Source organism: Eleginops maclovinus, chromosome 18 (assembly GCF_036324505.1).
Source record: "Eleginops maclovinus isolate JMC-PN-2008 ecotype Puerto Natales chromosome 18, JC_Emac_rtc_rv5, whole genome shotgun sequence".
Lineage (NCBI taxonomy): Eukaryota > Metazoa > Chordata > Actinopteri > Perciformes > Eleginopidae > Eleginops > Eleginops maclovinus.
This window is the reverse complement of record NC_086366.1, coordinates 18,698,416-18,718,819: the sequence shown is the minus strand read 5'-3', so window position 1 is coordinate 18,718,819 and position 20,404 is coordinate 18,698,416. Positions and strand designations below refer to the sequence as shown.

At 40.9% G+C, this 20,404-nt stretch overlaps 2 protein-coding genes across 3 annotated transcripts; both read right to left on the bottom strand.

The window, feature by feature from the left end:
- Nucleotides 1–10: 10 nt before the first annotated feature.
- LOC134880725 (uncharacterized) lies at nt 11–2,776 on the bottom strand. The gene is made up of 2 exons (XM_063907778.1): nt 2,376–2,776; nt 11–1,350 (listed from the first exon to the last, which is right to left on the bottom strand). The coding sequence occupies exons 1-2, from the start codon at nt 2,595–2,597 to the stop codon at nt 310–312; spliced, it is 1,263 nt and encodes a 420-aa protein (XP_063763848.1). The 5' UTR covers nt 2,598–2,776; the 3' UTR covers nt 11–309.
- An 864-nt stretch (nt 2,777–3,640) lies between these two features.
- Nucleotides 3,641–20,326, bottom strand: urb1 (URB1 ribosome biogenesis homolog). 2 transcript variants are annotated; one of them, XM_063907773.1, is made up of 39 exons: nt 20,094–20,326; nt 19,863–20,002; nt 19,617–19,768; nt 19,398–19,527; nt 19,215–19,311; nt 19,046–19,131; nt 18,833–18,958; nt 18,624–18,754; nt 18,344–18,539; nt 18,099–18,236; nt 17,805–17,978; nt 17,592–17,724; nt 17,380–17,505; nt 17,154–17,266; nt 16,921–17,037; nt 16,296–16,412; nt 16,067–16,205; nt 15,814–15,972; nt 15,207–15,406; nt 14,890–15,108; nt 11,791–11,976; nt 10,810–11,647; nt 10,487–10,691; nt 10,217–10,403; nt 10,082–10,140; nt 9,802–9,989; nt 9,584–9,694; nt 9,442–9,505; nt 9,193–9,361; nt 8,353–8,455; nt 8,093–8,253; nt 7,905–8,016; nt 7,555–7,661; nt 7,158–7,301; nt 6,966–7,075; nt 6,681–6,887; nt 6,246–6,487; nt 4,895–5,476; nt 3,641–4,373 (listed from the first exon to the last, which is right to left on the bottom strand). In XM_063907773.1, the coding sequence occupies exons 1-39, from the start codon at nt 20,215–20,217 to the stop codon at nt 4,183–4,185; spliced, it is 6,783 nt and encodes a 2,260-aa protein (XP_063763843.1). In that variant the 5' UTR covers nt 20,218–20,326; the 3' UTR covers nt 3,641–4,182. The 2 variants fall into 2 exon arrangements, with proteins under 2 accessions (XP_063763843.1, XP_063763844.1); XM_063907774.1 differs by having other exon boundaries at nt 17,380–17,502.
- Nucleotides 20,327–20,404: the final 78 nt, after the last annotated feature.

Below are 20,404 nucleotides of genomic sequence, written 5' to 3'. Positions count from 1 at the left end.
AACAAATATGTTTGTATAAGATTTACGTTTATTTTTCTAAGCCTTTCTGTAACTTTGAAACAACAGAGCAGCATAAGTAAAGGAACTTTGCAAAAATATATGTATACAAATATTTGTGTTCATACAGTATCTCTCTCTGGCACAGGCATACAAAGTTAACAGTGGATAAAAAGTTGTCTTTAATTGACTGAAATAAATAGGACATATCCAACAACTCAAGAGATAAGAATGGGAAATGATGGCCACATTTGTCAATGTAAGATTGGGTAGTAAAATGTGAGGAGATTATTCTGCACTGTCCTGTATCAACTACTGAAAATCATCTAATGACTCTGTCTCAATTTTTATTTGAGGGATTTCATTATCAGTCTGAAGTGGCTCTTGACCGATCCAGTCTAGAAGGAACATGTTGTTGTTTTTCTCACAGAGATTATGAAGCACACAGCAAGTCTCTACCATGTCCTTGACAATCTCCACATTGCAGTCATTTCTTCTGTTCAGGCACCTCCACCTACCCTTCAGCCTCTCAAAGGCATCCTGGGCAACACTGCGCGCTGCACTAATCTGAGTATTAAGCATCTCGGGCTCTGCAGTCAGCCAGCTTGTATTGGTGTAGGGTTTGAGAAGCCAGTGTTGAGAAGGATACCCAACATCACCAAGAATAAAACGGTTACTGTCCGTTCGACAGATATCGTGCATCCTGATGGAAAAATCCTCACATACCAGTAATTCTCCACTGAACTCATTCACCCACGTTGGGCAGCTCATGCTCAGGTCCCAGAACAGGCCTTTGCCATCAACCACTGCTTGTAATAAGATAGCAAGATAACTTTCTCTATTAGGTTGCTCAGACTGGAGATGTGGCGGTCTGATGACTGGGATGTACATGCTGTTTAATACTCCAATACACACAGGAATCCCATATGTGTGAAAGAAAAAATCCTCCATTTCCTGAAGTTGAGATTTGTTGGGTGTCAAAACAAGCTGAGGTTTAAGCACTTCAATGATCGCTGTGCAAAACTCATGCACACAGCGGCAAACAGACGCTACCCCCACAGCGAAGAGATCTGCCACAGTTTTGTAGTCACAGGCATGGGCCAATTTATAGAGAGTCAAAGCCACTCTCTTCTGTAAGGGGATGCAGAGGCGATAATTGGTGTCCTGCCTCTTCAACTGTGGCTTTAACGTTGTGCAGAGGTAGGAGAAGGTCTCTCTCGACACTCTAAAATGCTGCAGCCACTGATGATCTGTGAAAGTAGATGCTTTGTTCTCCCACCAGTCGCTGGTCCGAGGGTGAAACCACACTTTTGGACTTTGTCGCATGCGATCCCTCAAGAACTGATGTGTAATCTGGTTGGAATGGGAAGACAAGCAAGTATTAAGCACTGGAAGTGAGGACAGGAAACAACAAAGCACACAGTGAGGCCCTGAAGACACTGAATAGCATGTTTTCCTTAAAACTTTTGAAAGGCAATTAACTATTAAGAGCAGCAACAAAAGAAATCATTTAAAATAAAAATCTAATTCATACCCATCTTGTGTTTTTTTATATTTATCTTTGATCTTTAACGACTGTGCTTGTATTTGTTAATTATCCTTTTATAATGTTGATATCTTGTAATGTGCCACATAAATTAACTTTGCATTTCTCGCTCACAAAAATACACTTGCATCATCTGACATTTCATAATTATGGTAAATGCCCTGTTCTTGTATTAAAAGAGAGAATTACTGTCCAGACCATGGGGAAATTAGTTCTGAGAGGACTGTTGCCTCACCTGTTCTTTTTTTATAGTTTATGGACTTTTCCTATTTTATATTTTTTGTTTTTTATAATTTTGCAGATTTTTATGGTCACATGACTAGTTTCCTTGTCATGTGACTATGTGACTCCAAAACAATAAATACTTGTATAAACCTGCTACACTGGACAAGTAGGACCGATCTCTTTTTAAGATGACTATACTTATGTGTATGTACATTTAGTAGTTTTCCATCAACATTTTTTTCTATAAAAGTATTCCTATATAGTACAAAATGGAGCAGCATTCAATAAAAACAGTTAGCTAGTTTAGCAATACAATGCTTAATATATTTGGAGTCATGGAATCTGGAAAAGACTGCTAACTTTTAATATTCGTATGAAATAGAAAAAGCACAAAAATATATTCAAGGCATTCAATACACAGGCTCATTGAAAGGATTCGTCAGATAAGGCACAACGGTATTGTTAATGGTCCCCGAGTGAACCAGACTAGACTGTTTAAAAGACCAAACAAATCATGGAAGTCTACAGACTCTATTGTAAGTTGAACTAATGTGGCAAGGTTTAGTATTAGACTAGGTGTGTAAGTACACATTTCCGCAACTCTTACCCCTTTTATCCATGTGTCATGAGCACAGAGGCGACGCAGTTTACTCTGTTTGTAGACCTTTTCTCTCAGCGCCCATGTTTCGTGGAGCTTCTTGAGGCGCAGCCGCCTTGCTGCCAGCAGCTGCAGGCGGCGCTCCTTTCGCCGAGCCTCAGTCTGGCTGTCCTGTAACTGTCTCGCTCTGCACCAGGCAATAACCGGGAGAAACACATCGGCGGCGTCCATGCTTTACTTTTATATAGAAGTAGTGACTTTCTATGTCATTTTTGAAGAAAAAAAAAAACAACTGCATCGATTCGGAGTCAATGATGTGAAAAAGGTTGATCGGAAATGTCGAAGCGTGAAGAGTCAGACAACACTTTCATCTGCGGGAAACAAACACTGGCGTCCCCTAGTGTCCCGGAGTTTGAAATACCGTGACTTTTAAACTCTACTGCCATCCCATTTTACAAAAAAGTAAAAATAACCAAGTACTAATAATATATTTTCTGTAATAATGCAATGCAGACATGACATTATGACACCATAGTAGGAATTTTCATAATCTAAAACTGGCCTGAGTTGTTTTCTTGCATGCTATTGAATGACCCTATCGTACACTCATGTGGATGAACCTATCAACTGCATGCTTCTGAAACAAAAAACAGTCTGCAGAACTGACCAGATGCAACACAACTGAAACTGAGCAGACAGACAGACAGACAGAAATGCAGGTGAGAACAGGAGGGATTTCTCTCCAGGCTTGATGAATCTCTAAAGTTGTTAGAAACGACATTTCAGCGTGGTTAAATTGTCATCATTTTTCACTGTCAACCTTTGGGATTGACACAGAATTATTCCATTCAAAAATGAGATGATTGCTGTAATGGAGAACTCAACCAGCGCTGTTCCCTATGAATGGGAATACTATTATGATTACATTGATCCTACGATTGTGGATGAGAGCAAGCTGAAATACAACAAGTGTAAGTCTTTATGAGTTATAGCATTTTTTGTCTTCTTCTGGTTTGAATGAAGTTAATGGAAACTTTCCTTATCCCTTTCAGACTTAATTGTTATAATATTTTGGATAATTCTGGCTGCTTTTATGGGATTCCTCTTCCTCAGTTTGAATCTAATGTCCCGCAATGGAAACTTTCCAAGGTAGGTTGACTTACTGATAGCATGAAATAGATACACAAAAACAAATAGATACGTTCATTGAAACTTTGTTATTATTGTTGCAGGAGAAACAGATCCAACATCAGAAGAACTCACAGGACATCAACTGCTTGACCCAGGACTTTATTTGAATGAGAGTACTTTTTATAGATGTTAGCTGTTTAAAATGAAGGGTGATGGACACAAAGCAATAATCAGAAGGAAAACTGTTAAGATGATGTTGGGGGAGAATACGTCTGTAGAGTATCAAAAAGGTTCTGCTATCTTTCCATTTCAATGAATACTTACTGAGTACAAGGCGATGTTAACCATTAAGTACAATGTTATGTAAATATTATCCTATGCTCTGGCCTTCACTGTGTGTATTTGCTAACTTTGCCCTGGATGTTAAAAGTAAAAGGAGAGCAAATGTATATTACTGTGCTTCATCTGAAAGCAGCTTATAATTTCTTAGACTTTGTCAAAGACACACTTACACCTTATACAGCATGCTTCAAATAGTCAAACAGGTCTCATGTAAATAAAAAAAACATTACAAAATGTGTAAATCAACATTTTATAATGGAAAGTTTTACAAAATATCTCCAGTCTTTTTACAAGAACGTAATTTAACTAAGTTTATTAGTTACAAACAGCAGTGTTCAGATGTTTAACTCTTCAGGGTGGTGATGTCATGACAGATTGCTCTGATGGCTGTTTGAGTCTGAGATGATTTGGATGCTTTCTGTCTGTTACACTTAGCTCTGGTCACCAAACTGACATGAGACAGAAACAGCTCTGCTGACGTGGCTCCTCTCCACAACTCATGGACGTACGAGGACAACAGAAACAGCCCTGCTTCTGGAACGGGAGAAAACAAGAGGCTTAATTAATGAATTGGTGGCACACACAGTGAAAGATGATATATCTGATTGCTAAGATTGGAACTACAATAAATGTAACATAATTAAACACTGTCTTTAACCACACATGTCCTTACTAAGTCCCCCGCAGAATTAAAGGTCAAGGCTTTGTTAAATGTTGTCTAAATAAAAAAACAAACTGGATATGTATCACATTGTGACGAACTGTTATAGGACTCATGTCAGATTTATCTTATTTGTGCAGTTGTTCATAACAAAGGAAAGCTGCTGTCATGCAATATAAATACATTTTGGATGGTTTTGATTTATTTTACATTTGAATATCATACCATTCGAGTGCATTTTCATCAAGTTGTTAAAATTAAGGGCAGCCCTGATCTAAAAGGGTCTTCATTATATGCAAATCTTTCAGTAATTAGGAGTGAGTTTTCAAAAGTTTTGTTATAGGTTGTTTGAAATGTAAACATAGAGTCTGTAAATAAGGGAACATGCTCCTACCACGTCTAGACTGATCATGTGTGACTTCTGGCAGGCAGGCAGAGACCACTGCCTGATGCAGCTCTGGAAGGTTGCCTTGGGTCTCTAGCAAGCAAATCATTATGTTGGTGAATAGCTGGAGGACTTCTACTCTTGCTGAAAGGCTGGAGGGACACTCAGCTTCGAAGGCCTGATGGTAGAGTCGAAGGACGTCTGCTTTCATCCCAGCATCTAGTAACACAAAATGCATGCCTTCTCCTTGTTTTTTCACAGCCTTTTCGATCCAATGCAAGAACTCTTTTGTTTTGTTTTGATCATACGTGTCCTCCACCAAACACCTCAGGGACCACTTGGTGAGCAGGTGTGCAGTATCACTGGCCAACTGACTGGGATCCAGTTTTTCTCTTGGCTGAGCCGGCTGGGGTTCAGAGAGGGGGAACACAGGCTCCCAGTGGACAAAGATACTGCTGAGGTAAGATGTACACTCGGTCAGCAGACTCTCATCCTGTTTCTCAGTCTCAATAGCATCTTCTGCCAGGTTCTCTTTTCTGGCGCGAGCTTGGGAAGAGGAGCCTCTACCTCTGGCTTTATCCTTCCACATCCCTGAGGAGGAAGATGAACAAAACCGTGTTTATGCCATTAAAAATACAAGCAAAGATTTAGATACCGCGGAGCGGAACAAAGCTATAAATTCACCACTGTGTGTAATGGAAAAACTATGACAGAGTCTAGCATTTGTCATCACATTTAACAAATTGATAGTTTTTAAAGCCTTATTTCTATTAATATCCCTACAGAATAAAGAACACAGTTGGCAAAATAACAGCCACACTGGAGTACTTATAGACCGGAGATGGTGACGTTACTGTATAAACTTTCTAACATCAGTTTGGCTCCATATCAAATGTTCAGCATCTTCTTTTTTTTGGTTTTTATGTTGTTTCATTTTTAATGCTTAAATGAGCAGCAGAAGACAATTTTAACGGAATGGAGTGACTGTAAACCAAATGTCTATTTGCCTAATGATCAGTCAGTTTGAGCAATAGTGAAGACATAAATAACATGTAAAAAACATTGATTATTAAGAAAATAATCAATCAAATGCAAACACTGCAACCCTAGTTTAAATTAGTTTGACATTAACATTACATGTGGATGTATATTTTAACACATATGCGCTGTATAAGTCAAATTCATCTTGGAGAGATTAAATGTGGAATAAATATTTCTCTTTGATGATATACTTAGGTCTGATGAATAACACATTTTCCCTCTGCAATTTAAGTTTTATGTGTTAACAAACTTTTGTCCATCTCTTTGACAGAAAACCCTTTCAGAATGATATAATTTGTACACACTGAGTAGCACTCACCCAGCAATTCCTTTAATTTGTGCCTTTCAGACAAGGCTTGTATTTGGGAAAGGAGTGCTGCGTTGCGGGACAGGGAGGCCCAACACTGAAGCAAAGTGAGTGCTTCGGTACAAGAGAGAGGCTGTGGGTGGAGTGTTAGCCAGTCAGCATGTTTGTTTACACTGAGAGCTGTCCCACGGTGCTTCAGTACAGAGCGAAGGGTCTGCAGGAAAACGTTGAGCTGAGCGGCCTTCACACGTGACCTGACAGGATATCAAACAAACACTGATATCCTTGGCCAAAAGACAGTCAACATCAATTATATCATTTTAAATGATTATTATGGTACGAGTCAAATGTCTGAAGAGGGACTTAAAACATGAGTTAAATCACACTTACACTGTCACTGAGATTTCCTATCAAGGCTAATCATTTCTGGTTGTTAGGGAGCTTTACCTTAGGTGTCTGCTGATGGTTAATGCCACAGACAGGAATTCAGTGATGAGTGGGAGTGGGATACACTTCAGTGAGCTCTGAGGTTTCTCCTCTGTAGATGAAGAGGTCTTGGCTTCATCCACCTGCTTCTCCTTCTGCCCGAGGTTAGTAAACCAGAGCACGTGGAGCAAGTCTATGATGGCACTAAGCAGTTGCTGGTCCAGATTCCTAAAGAACATACAGATGTATGAAGAAATACAAAGAAAATCTACAAAGTCTACAAAAAAAATGAATTCTCAAGCTTACTTTTTTTCAACCACCTGTACTATCCATGTTAGCAGCCCAGAGCTCTTGGTGAGGTTATAAGCTGCTCTGGTAACACGGGCAGCCTGGCACAACACCCTGATTATCTGTGCCTGGTGGAAAGATACAGTTAAAATCAACACATTTTTCCCACATTTTTTGATTTTACTGCTACTGTGTTGCAGCAGTGTGTACCTGGGAGTGTTCATCACACAGGGGGCTGCTGCTGAAACCTAAAAGGGTCTGAAAGATGCCTTGTTGTTCACACAATTCATAGCTGTGTCCATCACTTATCCCTTCCTCCAGTACACTCAGGATCCACTCACGTTCCATTTTATTCTGCGGAAAAAAAGCAGACAGTCAGTCACACTCTCACCGCTGACACCCCTTCATACAACGTATAACATAAGACTAGAAAAAGCATGAGCTTAGCTAAAAAAAAAAAATGAAGGCTAAATCTTGTTGCCACAAGAAAAGTTTATTAATCATTTATTTTGTCAAGGTAAAACTCTAAGCATTAATGACTTTCAGTAAAAACTATATATTGTTATGCAGCAAACAGAGACACACAAAAACACATCCTTCTAATTACCTCCAAGTCAAAGCCATAAAATAGCTTGAAGAACTCTGGGACTCTTCTGAAGTCCAAACTTTGATGTGACAGTAGAAACCTGTTCAACACCAGGTACATGTGGTCCTCTAGGAAAAAGTAAAAGGTCAATGACCCTGAGGGAAAAGGTGGTTGTGTGGCAAGCAATAGTAAAGCATATACATACAGCATACATTGAAAACAGTTATCAATAGAGCAATAAAAAAGATTACATTTGAAATGTTACTTTATTATAACTTTAACTTAAGAACACATTTCTAACAAGTCCTAAACAAATCATATGTGGGAAGAATACTCCGGTTAGAGACTAACAGGTTTTCAGGGATACACACCAGGTTTGAGCATCTGCTGAGCCACTTTGGCGATGTAGGTGGTCAAGACAAATGGAAGTCTTTGATTCTGCTGTCGGATTCCATTCCTCACAGTGTCCATCAGGTACAGCAACTGTTGAAAACCAGCTCATTAGTCTTTCTGGCGGTGATTTCCATACATATGATATTTAAATACCCAAACACTTTACCTGTCTCTTCTCTCTGAAGCGAGCTCCCTCCAGGTGATGGTAGAAGCAGCTCAGCACATGGTACGCTGCCGCTCTCGTTTTCGGGTCGTAGCTACTCAGAGCCATTAAAGTTAGTCCCAGGGCATGACTGGATACAAACTTGAGGCAGTCAATCACACACTCTGTCACAAGGAGACAGGAGAAAATGTAATAGTTATAAAGCAGTAATTACATTAGCTGATTCGGCGCGATGAAAACAAACAGCAATGAAATATATTCACCTGGCTGAAGAATGGTGCTGAACAGAGGCAAAAGAAAACGGGGATCATAGAAATTCCTGAGGTCCTCAACTGCATTGTTGTAGTACACCCGCTCCTCCTTATCCTACAAAAGAGAAAGCTTTTTATACGTAAACGTTCATCCAAATGACAACAAATATATTTCTCATGTGTTTTACATATTTATCTCTGAGACTCTCGAGGTCGATGGACCTTCATTTGTGATGCTCAAAGCAACACAAAAAAACCTACTTTTTAAACCATTTACTTTGCCATGTTTATGTCCTGCTGTAAAAAAAAATGGAATAAGAGAATTCTGTGTTTAAAGTTTAATATGTTTTTTTTGTTCATTTATGAAAAAGGTACAAAAAATAGTTGTATACTGGACTCGACTTAAATTTGTGAAAATAGGTGAAAAAAATGCTGGTAAACAACTTCTTCAAGAGCATTTTTCTTATTGATTGTTGATGTAATACTCATTATGGCCACTACACGATTAAGTGCACCATTGCACCACTGCCCCATGTTCTTAATTGGACTAAAAGCATCTACCAGAAGAGAAAAACATTCTCCATGTATGTACAAAAGTATTCACCAAATTGAATTTAGTATAACGACAACAAATACTAAGAAAAATAATCCTTATCCCAATAAAAGTTTTTCCCTCACCTGTTTCAACAGATGAAATAAACAAATTTAGAAATATCTAGATATTTCTACCTTTACTTAAACTTACAAAACCAGGAGAGAAATTCTAGACTTAACTACACCTGAACCCATTAAGAGTTACTTCTTATAATACATGCTGTTTTGGGAATCATATATCAAAATAAAAGTATGGACCTGCAGGATGATTTTGCGATGCTGTGGAAAGTGTGCGATGGTTTGGAGCATCCTGTCAGTGTTAAGCAGGGCCAACAAGTCGTCTGAGCTCTCTTGCTTCCACAGTGAAGCCCCGAGGCTTTTCCTGGTCTTGTGGTGCTCCACAGCTGCCGTGCCCCACAGGAAGGATCTGCCGTTGGAAAAAACAAGTTAGTGATTGCAAAAGTAAACTTCTTTCGTTTTAAATAAACAAATATGAATGTGACTTACTGAAATTTCAGCAGACTGACATTGTTTCTTTCATATTCCTGAAGAAGCAGTAATAGTTTCTGATCTGTAAACCAAATCAAAATTTAAGAGGAAAGAAGGACAACACCTACACAAACACAAAAATGCTTCAATTTTATTTTACCTGAAGTACTCAGGGAAACTCCATACGCTCCCAGAAGTACGACAAATTGATTGGTGTTACATACTGTTGGGCATTTCTTCACCAAAGAGAGAAGTAGGGACACTAACGCTTCTGAAATGACAACACCATAATTGTGTTAGTGTTCAGTAATAAACAATTGAAGGATAAGGCTTTGTAATTTATCATGTATCTGTTCCATTTAGCTCCATTTTACATACCTTTAGCCGGACACCTGCTGTGCTCCTCATCAGAGTCCAACATGGTGGGCAGGAACAGAGAATGACTGCTTGTCATCATGTAAAGGACGGATAAAGGAATCAGGTCCTTCTGGACTTCACTGCCACCGTACATCACCCCCAACAGGTGGCTCAATGTGTTCAGAAAGTGGTGATCTTTGTAGCGATATCTATAGGGGAAAATACATTTTAAGTATTTGAATAAAATAAATCTAATGAGAAGCTCTTGAACTATCTTGCAGAATGAAGACAATTATCTTACTTCAGTCCATTCTTGACAAAACTGTTCCATTCAGATGCAGTGATGTCTTCAGCTGATGTCTGTGTAAAGAAACCTTATTATGATGCATGAAATAAAACATAAAATAAACAGTTTGTGTGAGGAATATAAACCCACCAGCAGTCCTTGCAGTCTCTCCAGGATGCTATGCTCCTGCTCCAACCGGGCAGTAGCCTGATCTTTGGAGTGACTGTAGGAAGCGATGAGACACTCGAGGGCAGCAGCGGTGACAGACTTCCTCCAGGTGTCTTGTTCCTCTGGGCAACCAGTCAGTTTCTCAGTGACAGCATCTACAAGTTGCCATCTGAAAGAGAAAACATCCAGCTAATACCTTGTGACACCAATAATTCACTCATAGTAAGTATAATATTTTTAATTAATGAATACCTTTCAAAACTGTCCACTTTTTGCAGAGCATCTGGCAGTGGGTTGATCAAGCTCTTGGTGTCCTTGATGTTTGCCGACAGCCTGATCAGATTGGCTAGTGTTTCAGTCACCTGGGCTCCGGAGTCTTCCGTCAGGTTTCCCAGAGCACATTGGGACAATTTTTCCAGCAGTGCTTGCTTCAAAGCCTTTACAACCTCTTTTTGCACTGTGAAAACACAGCAATTGAGCATTTCTAAATAAATATACAACGAGGAATACAAAACAAAAGAGTGACTTAAATATTGGTGCTGTATGTACAATGGAGAACTTGTTTTAGTACAAACCGTCTTGGGGCCTGGTGGGATCCTCTCTTCTGGCCACCTGCAGGTAGGTGTTGATAAGTGGGAGGAATGTTTCAGTCTGGTCTGAGAGCTTCGCCATGTTGGCTGGCTCGAGGCACCACATTTCAAAGCAGAGGCGATGTGTGGAGCAGTTCTGCAGCAGAAGAGAGCTAATGGCAAGAGAGTGTGGGAGAGGCCACAGGAGACAGTGCAGCAGCACATCAGTGCGGATGAGTTTAGCACTGCCTGGCTCAGAAGACAGAGTCTGCAGCAGGAAGGCCTCCAGCGCAGGGCTGGAGCAGGACAGCAGCAGGGTGCTCAGGCCGTGGAGGTGTGCCTGAGATAGAAAGATGCCGTGGTCCTTGGAAGGGTTAGCTTTAGACTCGGTGAGGATCTGCAGTGCTGCATGACCATAGACACTAAGCTCAGCCTGTGCACCCTCACTAGGAGAGGAGATTAGGCTCCCGTGGGGGAGGAGTAGCAACTTGGAAACCACTTCTTTGAGGTTGCAGGAGTCCATGAAGCTGTGCAGAGACAGCAGGGCCTGGAAAGGTCGGGACTGTTTTATTTGTGCCTGGGAGCCCTTCTCAATCAGTTCCTTGAGCACAGCTTTTTCTATCGCCTCCATATAGCTACAAACGAGCTCCTGGTGACCAAGTTCACTCAGAGTAGGGGAGCATGTCTTCAGCAAGGCCAGAATGTCATCATTCAGCTGAGCGCACATGTGCTTCAGCCTGACGGGGTTCAGAGTGTGAGGAGGCAAAGCAGCCAGCTCCAGAGCCAGAAACCACTGCTGCAAACATGGATGCTTGAAGATGGAGCCAAGGACTGAAACAAGGACCTAGACACAGAGGGGGGGGGGGCAAAAATGCAATCAGTTATTCGGATATCAGTAGAACTTATAACAGTGGTCACAGATTGAACAAAAAGTATTTTTCATTTTCCACCAATAAAAGCCATAGTTAACAGTGAACCTTTCCCCACCTGGTCTTTATTGGCCTCTGCTGCGGACAACTGGTTGCTTTCCAGGAAGAGGTCTGATCCTTCCAGGGAGTTCTCTGCTCCTGGCTCAGAGTTTGCATTCTCCTGAAAGCCTTGTAGCTTGCTCACCAAATCCAGGAGAATTCCCATTAAAGTCTTCAAAGGGGCAGTTCCTATGTCTTTGGGGAACTGTGCAGAAGATCATGATGTGTTGTGTATATTTTCAACATAGAAATTAGGGCTGACCTCCAATATTCGACTATTCGATTCGGAGAGGTCTGATTCGACTATGAACCTCGTAGTCGAATCTTCGTAAAATGTTGTTATACAACAAAGACCATACCATTCTGACTATATGGGGTGCCCGCGGCTGTCGAGCATTAATTGTTAAATAGAATGTCTTTTTTTGTTATATAAAAGCCTATTTTAATGCAAAATCTGTCTATTTTATGTTAATAAAGAGTTCCAATGATTTGTTCGTTTAAATGGTAGTCTTAGCTTATTACGGTATTAATAAATCACACCCACTGCAGTTGCGCAATCCAAATGAGCGCAGGTGAGCAGCACACAGGACCGTTAGTGTTTACGGATTTATTGGCTCACAATGGCTACTAAAAAGACATCAAAAGTGTGGAACTATTTTGAAAAGGTTAAAGATGACCCTTAGAAAGTGAAGTGTAAGTTGTGTGAGCAGGTTCTTGCATATCACATGACGACAACCAACATGGCATATCAAGGCTTGTTAACTTTACAAACAAACAAACAAACAGTTCAACCAATCTTTTATCAATACAGGCATTCAAATATTATTGTTATATTATTCTATCATTTACAGTTACACCCGCAGTGTCATGACGAGAACTCAGCCGGCACGTCTGCATCAGCGGCGGCCCCGAGATTAACGCAAAAAAAAACTTGATTTGAGACCACCACTTTCAGAGAAGAGAAAAAGGGAAATTACTGAACAGATTGCGGAGCTTGTGGCACTTGATATGAGGCCTGTGCGCATTGTTGAGGGTGGGGGATTCAAAGAACTCTTGCGCACACTTCAGCCAGGCTACACCGTCCCTACAAGAGCTATGATGGATATCGTGCACACAAAATATCTATCGACACGGTCAGAGATATAGGGCAATACAGGACTGTGAAGCTGTCAGTTTCACAACTGATATCTGGACCTCGCTTCAGATGGAGGCTTATCTCACAGTCACATCACTGGAGACTGGCAACTGGAGAGTTTTGTTTTAGAAACAGTCACACAGCCGATCACATTGCACGAGAACTGACGGAGATAATTTGCGAGTGGGACATTCCAAGTACCAAGATCGTTTCTGTGGTGCATGACAACGAGGCACCAACCAGTTGGTCCAGCAGCCCTCCTGGGGAAATATGAAAGGGGTGCGCTGCGCGGGCCACACATTACAACTCTGCATAAACAACGCTCTGAAGCAGGACCCCATTTGCCGCACTGTTGCTGCTGCAAGGCGCTTGGTTTCTCATTTCAAAAAAAGCGCAAAGGCCACCAAAGCACTTCAAGATAAACAGAAACAACAGAATGTTCCTCAGCATAAACTGATGCAGGATGTTGTCCCCCGTGGAACTCTGTTTATTTGATGCTCGATCGCTTGATCGAACAGAAGGGGCCAGTTTCAGCCGTGCTCACAGATGACAGTGTGAGCAAACGGTCCGATCGTGACCTGGAGCTATCCACATCACAGTGGCGCACACCAGAGGACATTGTCGCTGTTCTTAAACCAATGATCACTCTGACAGAGCTTTTGTCCCAAGAAAATAATGCATCCCTGTCTGCTACTGTACCCATGCTTATGAATATTAAAAAAAGACATTTGGTGGTGCATGCGGAAGACAGTCGAACCACAAAGATCATCAAGACTACGCTGTCCGAGGAGATGGACAGGCGATGGGAGCTTAAAGGGCCAGGGCTGGAAAGAAGTGTCTACATCAGTGCAGCGGTGCTTGACCCACGCTTCAAGAAGCTCTCCTTTCTCTCCGACGACCAAATAGATGAGGCGTATTCAGTGGTGGCAGAACTAGCTGAGAGTCTAACTGACAGGTCTTGCCAGGAGGAAAGTGACACGGTGGATCCTGGGCCGACTGCAAAACAGGACACTGTGATGGCTATGCTGCTGGCCAGTGATGAAGATGAGGAGGAACAGGATGAGACAAGCGAGATGAAGGCCTATTTGAAGGACTTCACTAAATGCACTGGAGGCCCCCTGGAATGGTGGAAGAAAAATGAGGATAGATATCCAAAGTTGTCAAGAGCTGCTAGGAGATTTCACAGCATCCCCTCCACGCCCTCAGAGAGGATATTTTCCAAAGCGGGTTTCATTGCCATCAAATCAAGGAGCGCACTTTTCTCGACCAACGTGAACAAGCTGGTTTTCCTGGCACACAACCTCAGAAAAATCAGACAATCACAGGTGCAGTAGAACACTTTTCTTAAGTGATTTTTTTCTTTTTCTTTTGGGACAATTGTGAATTAAGCTGGAGGCTGCGTGGGGAGCGTCTCTTTCTCTCTCACTCTCTCTCTCTCTCTCTCTCTTTTTGCTGCATGTGCACTTTCTGAAGCCCATTCGATTCTGACTTTTATTATGTTTATTTTTTCGTTGTTGTATAATTGTTTTTATTTATTCAGGCAGGCTTATTGTATTTCTAAAAACATTTATGTCATTTTGCACTAGTTCCAGGCTGTTGCGATTATTTTATCCCGATTCCCGAGTGTAAACTGTGAATTAAAAGCCAAGAAATAGGTTCTTAACTGAGCGATAAAGGCATGTTTTGGCACGTTGTTGTTTTTGAAGCCATTTTGTTCCGATTTTATGTGAACTGTTGTGATGTTTAATATGCCCAGTTTCGTTCATCTGGCTTTAAATAAATAAAGGTATTTGTTTCACACCTACCATGTTTTTTGAGCTCTTTTGTTTGAACTGAAAAATAAGATCTAGCTGCTATCTGAAAAAAGGTTCGACTATCAGTCGACTACGGCAAAATCTGACGAATCAGATTCGACTATGAAAATCCTTAGTCGAAAACAGCCCTAATAGAAATATACTGATTAGTAATCTTGTGTGCTCTTACCGTGCCAAGGTTTTCCACTGTTGATTTGATGTAGAGTAATATCTGCTTAGTTGCTACTGGAAAATCATCAATCAACATTGAAGCTAGAGTTCCTTCCACATTCTTCCTGAATGCATCCTCAAGCAAAGCCTTTGGTCCTTGGCTATATGCAGCTTCCATCAGTGCAGTGAATGAAATAGGGGTTGACGATCCCTTTGAATGGTTTTCAAAGGATTTGAACTGCAAAAAAAGAGTAGCATTAATGTAATTATTGTAAGGACTTCACAAGAATGTTACTCTTTCAGTTAAACAATCTCTTTCTTCAACCAAATACCAACCAGTTCCTCCCGGCTTTGCTGAGGAAGCCATTTGGAGTAATACTGATGAAGGTGTACGATGGAGGGATGAGGAGGAGCGGAGAGTTCTGTGGACCCAAGTTCTTTATCGTACTGCAGCAGAGCCAGACAGAGCGGGAGCGGCTCTCTCTGACAGTGCAGCACATCTGAAAGCACGGCAGACAAGTACTCATATACCACCCCTGAGAAGAAAAAGGCAAATGATTATCATTATTATACCATTCTAAACAAGTTTTGAAAAATTCAATATAGAAAACACTTTTAAAGTATAAATCGCAGGCATTTTTATGAAGAAATGATCACTTTCTTTAAGTTCAGATTTAAGTAATCATATTCATTTTGGCTGAATTAGGGTTATTTACATTATTTTATTTGAGGGTATTATAATTGTGCAAGCTAGCTAACTGTCACTTGGAAACTTGAATATAATGGAGCTATCTATAATATGCTTAGTGTTAAATGTCAGCTGGGGGAAAGAAATGGCCTATAGTAATGCTTAAAAATGTGCATCAACACTAAAACACAATTTTCATACAAGGAACAGACCCTATTCATGGTTCCACTCTCAACATTACATGCTGTGCTTTACCCTTGTCTGCTGGCAGTTTGTTGCGGGCCTCCAGTGCAGCAGGTACGACCACACTGAAGGGGAAGGTCTGGATGATGAGGTCTTCACTCAGAGATGGGCCGAGCGCCTCCATCTCACCTTCATTACCCTCCATGATGACATCCAGCATGTCTAAGACATCTACAAGACATTGTCAGATTTTTAAAAAACAAGTTTCGTAAAACGTTTTAATGGTGGAAAGAAATTAACTGTGATTCCATCTTTAAATGCTCACCATCTATGTGTGAGATTGGGATGCTGGCTGTGTCGCCCTCCTGGATACTCTGGTTAGCTTGAAGATAAGCTGCCTCCTGGACCAAGCTGGCAACCTTGTCTGTGTATGTGTAAGAATTACACACCAGTTTCACCAGCACCTGGACCAAGGAGGGGAATATCAGTTATAATTACAATGTATTGATTCACATTGTCTTATTTTGTCTAATCCAAAGAAAAAATGGGCTCACCCTCTCTAAGAACTGGATGACAGCCTCTTGTTGGCTTGCCTGTACTTTGGCCAGCTGGTCAAGCCAGAGCTCCAGCTCAGTCCAGGTGTACTCAAACACTCCACTGTCCTTCAGCACCTGAAAACAATATAGCGGGTAGGTAATATCAGAGTGGTCACCTTTCTCCTAAAACTGAGTTTAGGCAATACAGAGAACAGAGGCATATTAACAAATACTTTCCCATATGCTGCCTGTTCTTCATGACCTTTAATGATAATGAGTTTTACCACAGTGTCGTTATACTTTTCAAGTAATATAGATAAACTACTTTTACTAATTGTAAGCACTGACCTGTTTCCTTATGTAGCTAGGTACTGCTTACATCTCCCCTACAAAAAAGGCTGTGCTCTCAGATGAAATAACAATTACTCCAAGCTGTACTTTTATGCTCAACAATGACTGAGGCATGAACTTAATGTATTAATGTATTCTGAAAGTGCATTATGTGACTTACTTACAGTGTCACTGCCCAGTTAGACTAAAGCAGGTCGGGTTTGAAGATTTAAAGTCACATATAGCATCTAAATACCTATGTCTCACATATAGTGCAGGCTGGAATCAAACACACAGAGGAAATGTTCCTTACTTTTAGGACCAGCTGTCGTGTGGAACTTTTCAGGTGGCTGCTGCTGCTGCTGACAAACATCTTGAGCAGGAGGTAAAGTACCGACTTCTCTCCAGATGATGATTCTGTGTCTACATCCTGGGAAGAAAAATGCATACACAACACATTAAAACAAATACAAAACTGCTCAACAGCAACCATTGAGAAATAAAGATGAAATAGTGAACAAAAGTACAACAGTGCAATATTTTCACCTGTATGCGAAACCAAGAAAACTTGCTTGCAGGGAGATCCAAGGCCAACTGCAGTATCTGATACTGCAAAACTGGAGGAACTTCTTCCCGCATCCCTTTCTCCGACACTATCCCTGGAGAGGTTAAACAAAAGGTACTTTAAAAGTCTTGTTAAAGACAAAAGAGCATCACACTTGAAACATACAGTATAACTTATATGTGAACTCAATGATAAATAAAACATTACCTTTTAAGAGCTTGCTGAAATCAAATTTGCACTGGCTAACCAGATGTGGCACGACTTTCTGGTAGAGACAAATGACCTGGAGAATCAGAGTCTTCAGCAGAATTACTTCGGCTGTCTCAGCAACTGCTGAACACAAAAAAAACAACGTCAATAAAATGTTTTAGAGGAATGATAATCAATATACTAAAAACATGTTATGCAAGTATTATTACCGGGCACTTCGTTTTTCTTAGGTGTCGGCTCAACAACCCCTTCAGTTTTTGTCTTTTTTTCTTCACAATCCGTCTTCTCTTTCTTGCTAAGTGACTGCCACTTTGAAACTATGCTTGTCATATCTGGCAATATCTGGAACAGAGTAGGAAGAGTTGTTAAACAGTGCTTCTTGACTGTTTGTGGCCATTAAGACTACACGTTCCTGAGCTTACCTTGCTGAGAATCTCCCTGTACTGTTGCACCAAATCCCCCATCATGTCCACAGTGTATACATCTGAGCTGTGCCACTCAGACTTATCCAAAAGGTAATTCATGTTCTTGTTGGCTCTTTTCAAGAGGAAATTCATCAAGGACAGAGTTGTGAGCTGCACACCTGTGTTGGCAAACTGTCAAATACAAAAAGAAATATTCTGATAAAACATGACAAGATTCTACACATTTTCAGAGTTTTGTGGTTCAGCAGCTGAAGCAGTGATTGATGCATTGTGTGAGTCTCAGTCACTTACAGTGAGGCCCTGTGTGAAGAAGGCCTTGTTGCAGACCGGAGGAAGGGATACCACCATGATCATGGACAGCAGGCGAGGGAGAGGGATGACTTCACGAGTTTGAAAGACCGAGGAAATCTCTGGCTGGGCTTCATAGATCTGACAAATAAATTCACAAGATATCATTGTATATTTGTTTAACAGAAAAGCTTGATATGAGCCAAAAGTAAATTAGTTTAATCCAAATCTAATATACTAGCAAGTACCTTTTTAAGTAGCTTGACATTGTCCTGCCAAGCACTTTTGAGGCGGGGGGTATATGAGTACTGCGTCTCCTTAAAGTATCTGGCCAACATGTCAGGGGTTGCTTTCAACACATTCACCACCAAGTCCGTCAACAACTCATCCTCTGTGGCCTGCTTCTGCCCCACCAAGAACTGAAGCAAGACAATGTTGCCAGCTCTGGGAAACAAAATGAAAGTCCTTTTATCAGCAAGACGAGTTTCCAGAAGAGAGAAAGGTACATTTGACAGATTGATTACTCACCTGCCGGCTGTGCCAAAGCTGGCATCGTGAAAGCTGATACCATGCTTACGAGAGCAACAAAGGTCAAGAAGGAAACTATGAACAAGTTCCCGGATGACAGATATCCCAGCATGCTCTGAGTCTTCTACCATCTTAAGGAGATGCATAACATTTAGACTCACAGGTTGAAAAGAAAAAGCAGCACAATAACACAAAAGATAATAACTCACTCTGTCGTCATCAGTGGTTGCATCCACAATCCCACTCCATTTATACAGAGATGCTATGTTGGCCAACACAACAGGTGTGAAAAAACGCACTTTCTGTGTCTTACTTATTCCCTTGTTTATAACCACCTGCAGAAGGACAAATAAAAACAAATACAATAAACAAATCCATGTATTTAAAAATATATATATATGTGTAACCTGCTGAGCACTTACTCTCGTCTTCAGTGTGGACAAAATCAGATTGACTATGGACATCCTTTCCTCCTTCAGACCCGTACTCAGGATCTCTGGCAGGAGTTCTGACACACCAACACGTACATGTCATTAACACACCTGAGATACGAGTTGATCGTGTACATTTGAATGCATATTTAATTATTACCTTTGATTTCTAATATCTGTCCAACTGTAGCATTGTCTCCAGACACCAAAAAGGACAGCACAAACTGGATATAAGCCATGCGGACATCAGGTCTTCCCTGGAGTAATTTCAGAGAAGATTTTAAACAAACATATCTACAGAATCCAACAAACATACTCAAAACTGAAAATTGCTAAATCATACCCTCGTATCCCTTCTCTTTGCCAGTCCAGACATAGCTTTGTTGACGTGAATGTTACTCAGGACATCTCTGGCAGCTTCTGGACCCTGAGACACCAAGGCTGACAGGAGACTGAGGCATTGACGGACAAACCTGTGCACAAAGGGAAACACGAAATGAGGCACATTTTAAACTGAGAGGACTGAAATTTGAAGTCCTAGCAATGAGGTTTACACACTAACCTGTGCTTTTCTGATTGGAAGGATCCCTGTAGGAGTTTCACATGGCTAGAAACGATCTTTTTCACAATAGCACTGCCAACCATACTGAAGTGGGACAGGTCACTTGCTGTCCGGAGGAGGATCATCTCCAAGCTCTCAAAAATCAGCATCATCTGGACAGAAGCAGAATTGGATTAGATCCACTTACATGCCCCAAAACAGGTTTAATAACAGTTTCACTAACATTAACTGTGAAAAGTCACTTACCTCAGCCTCTACGTGCTTTTCTCTTTCTAGCAATTTGAAAATTTCTGCACACTCCATAGAAATTTTGATATAACCCTCAACCACATCATACAGATCAGAGCATGGCAGCTGCTTAGCGGTGGAAATGAATGTCTCCAGTCCTGCAGGGGAACAAAAGTGGTACATTTATGTATTAACGAATTGCAATTATATATTATTGAGATGTAGCCAAATTGTACACAATAAACTCACCTCTCATGGCTGTGGTGGGTTCCTTCAGCATGGCTTTAAATACAGTCCCATTGAACTCCGGGACTTCTTTTTTCAGCGGAATTTCTGACTCCGCTGAGTCTTCGCTTTGGCGCTTTTTACCCATTTCAATATGCAGAAAAAAACTGATATTAATGACTTTAGGTTTTACTTCCTAACATGCCAAAAAGTTCTGTCAGTGACCCACGTTGTAGTCGTGTAAACAGAAATCTGTCCGACGTAATTGTCATCCGGCCGGAAACGTTTGCTGCTGTACTTTCGTTCCGCATTGGTTGCGTTCTGCGTACTTCTAA

Bases quoted from the DNA above. Each gene is read 5' to 3' on its own strand.
- LOC134880725 (XM_063907778.1), bottom strand. From the start codon at position 2,597: ATGGACGCCGCCGATGTGTTTCTCCCGGTTATTGCCTGGTGCAGAGCG. The intron at 1,351-2,375 runs GTAAGAGTTGCG...CATTCCAACCAG, and splicing joins ATGACACATGGATAAAAGGG to ATTACACATCAGTTCTTGAG.
- urb1 (XM_063907773.1), bottom strand. From the start codon at position 20,217: ATGGGTAAAAAGCGCCAAAGCGAAGACTCAGCGGAGTCAGAAATTCCG. The intron at 15,973-16,066 runs GTGAGCATTTAA...AATGTCTTGTAG, and splicing joins CCCAATCTCACACATAGATG to ATGTCTTAGACATGCTGGAT. The intron at 6,888-6,965 runs GTAAGCTTGAGA...TATGTTCTTTAG, and splicing joins GTACAGGTGGTTGAAAAAAA to GAATCTGGACCAGCAACTGC.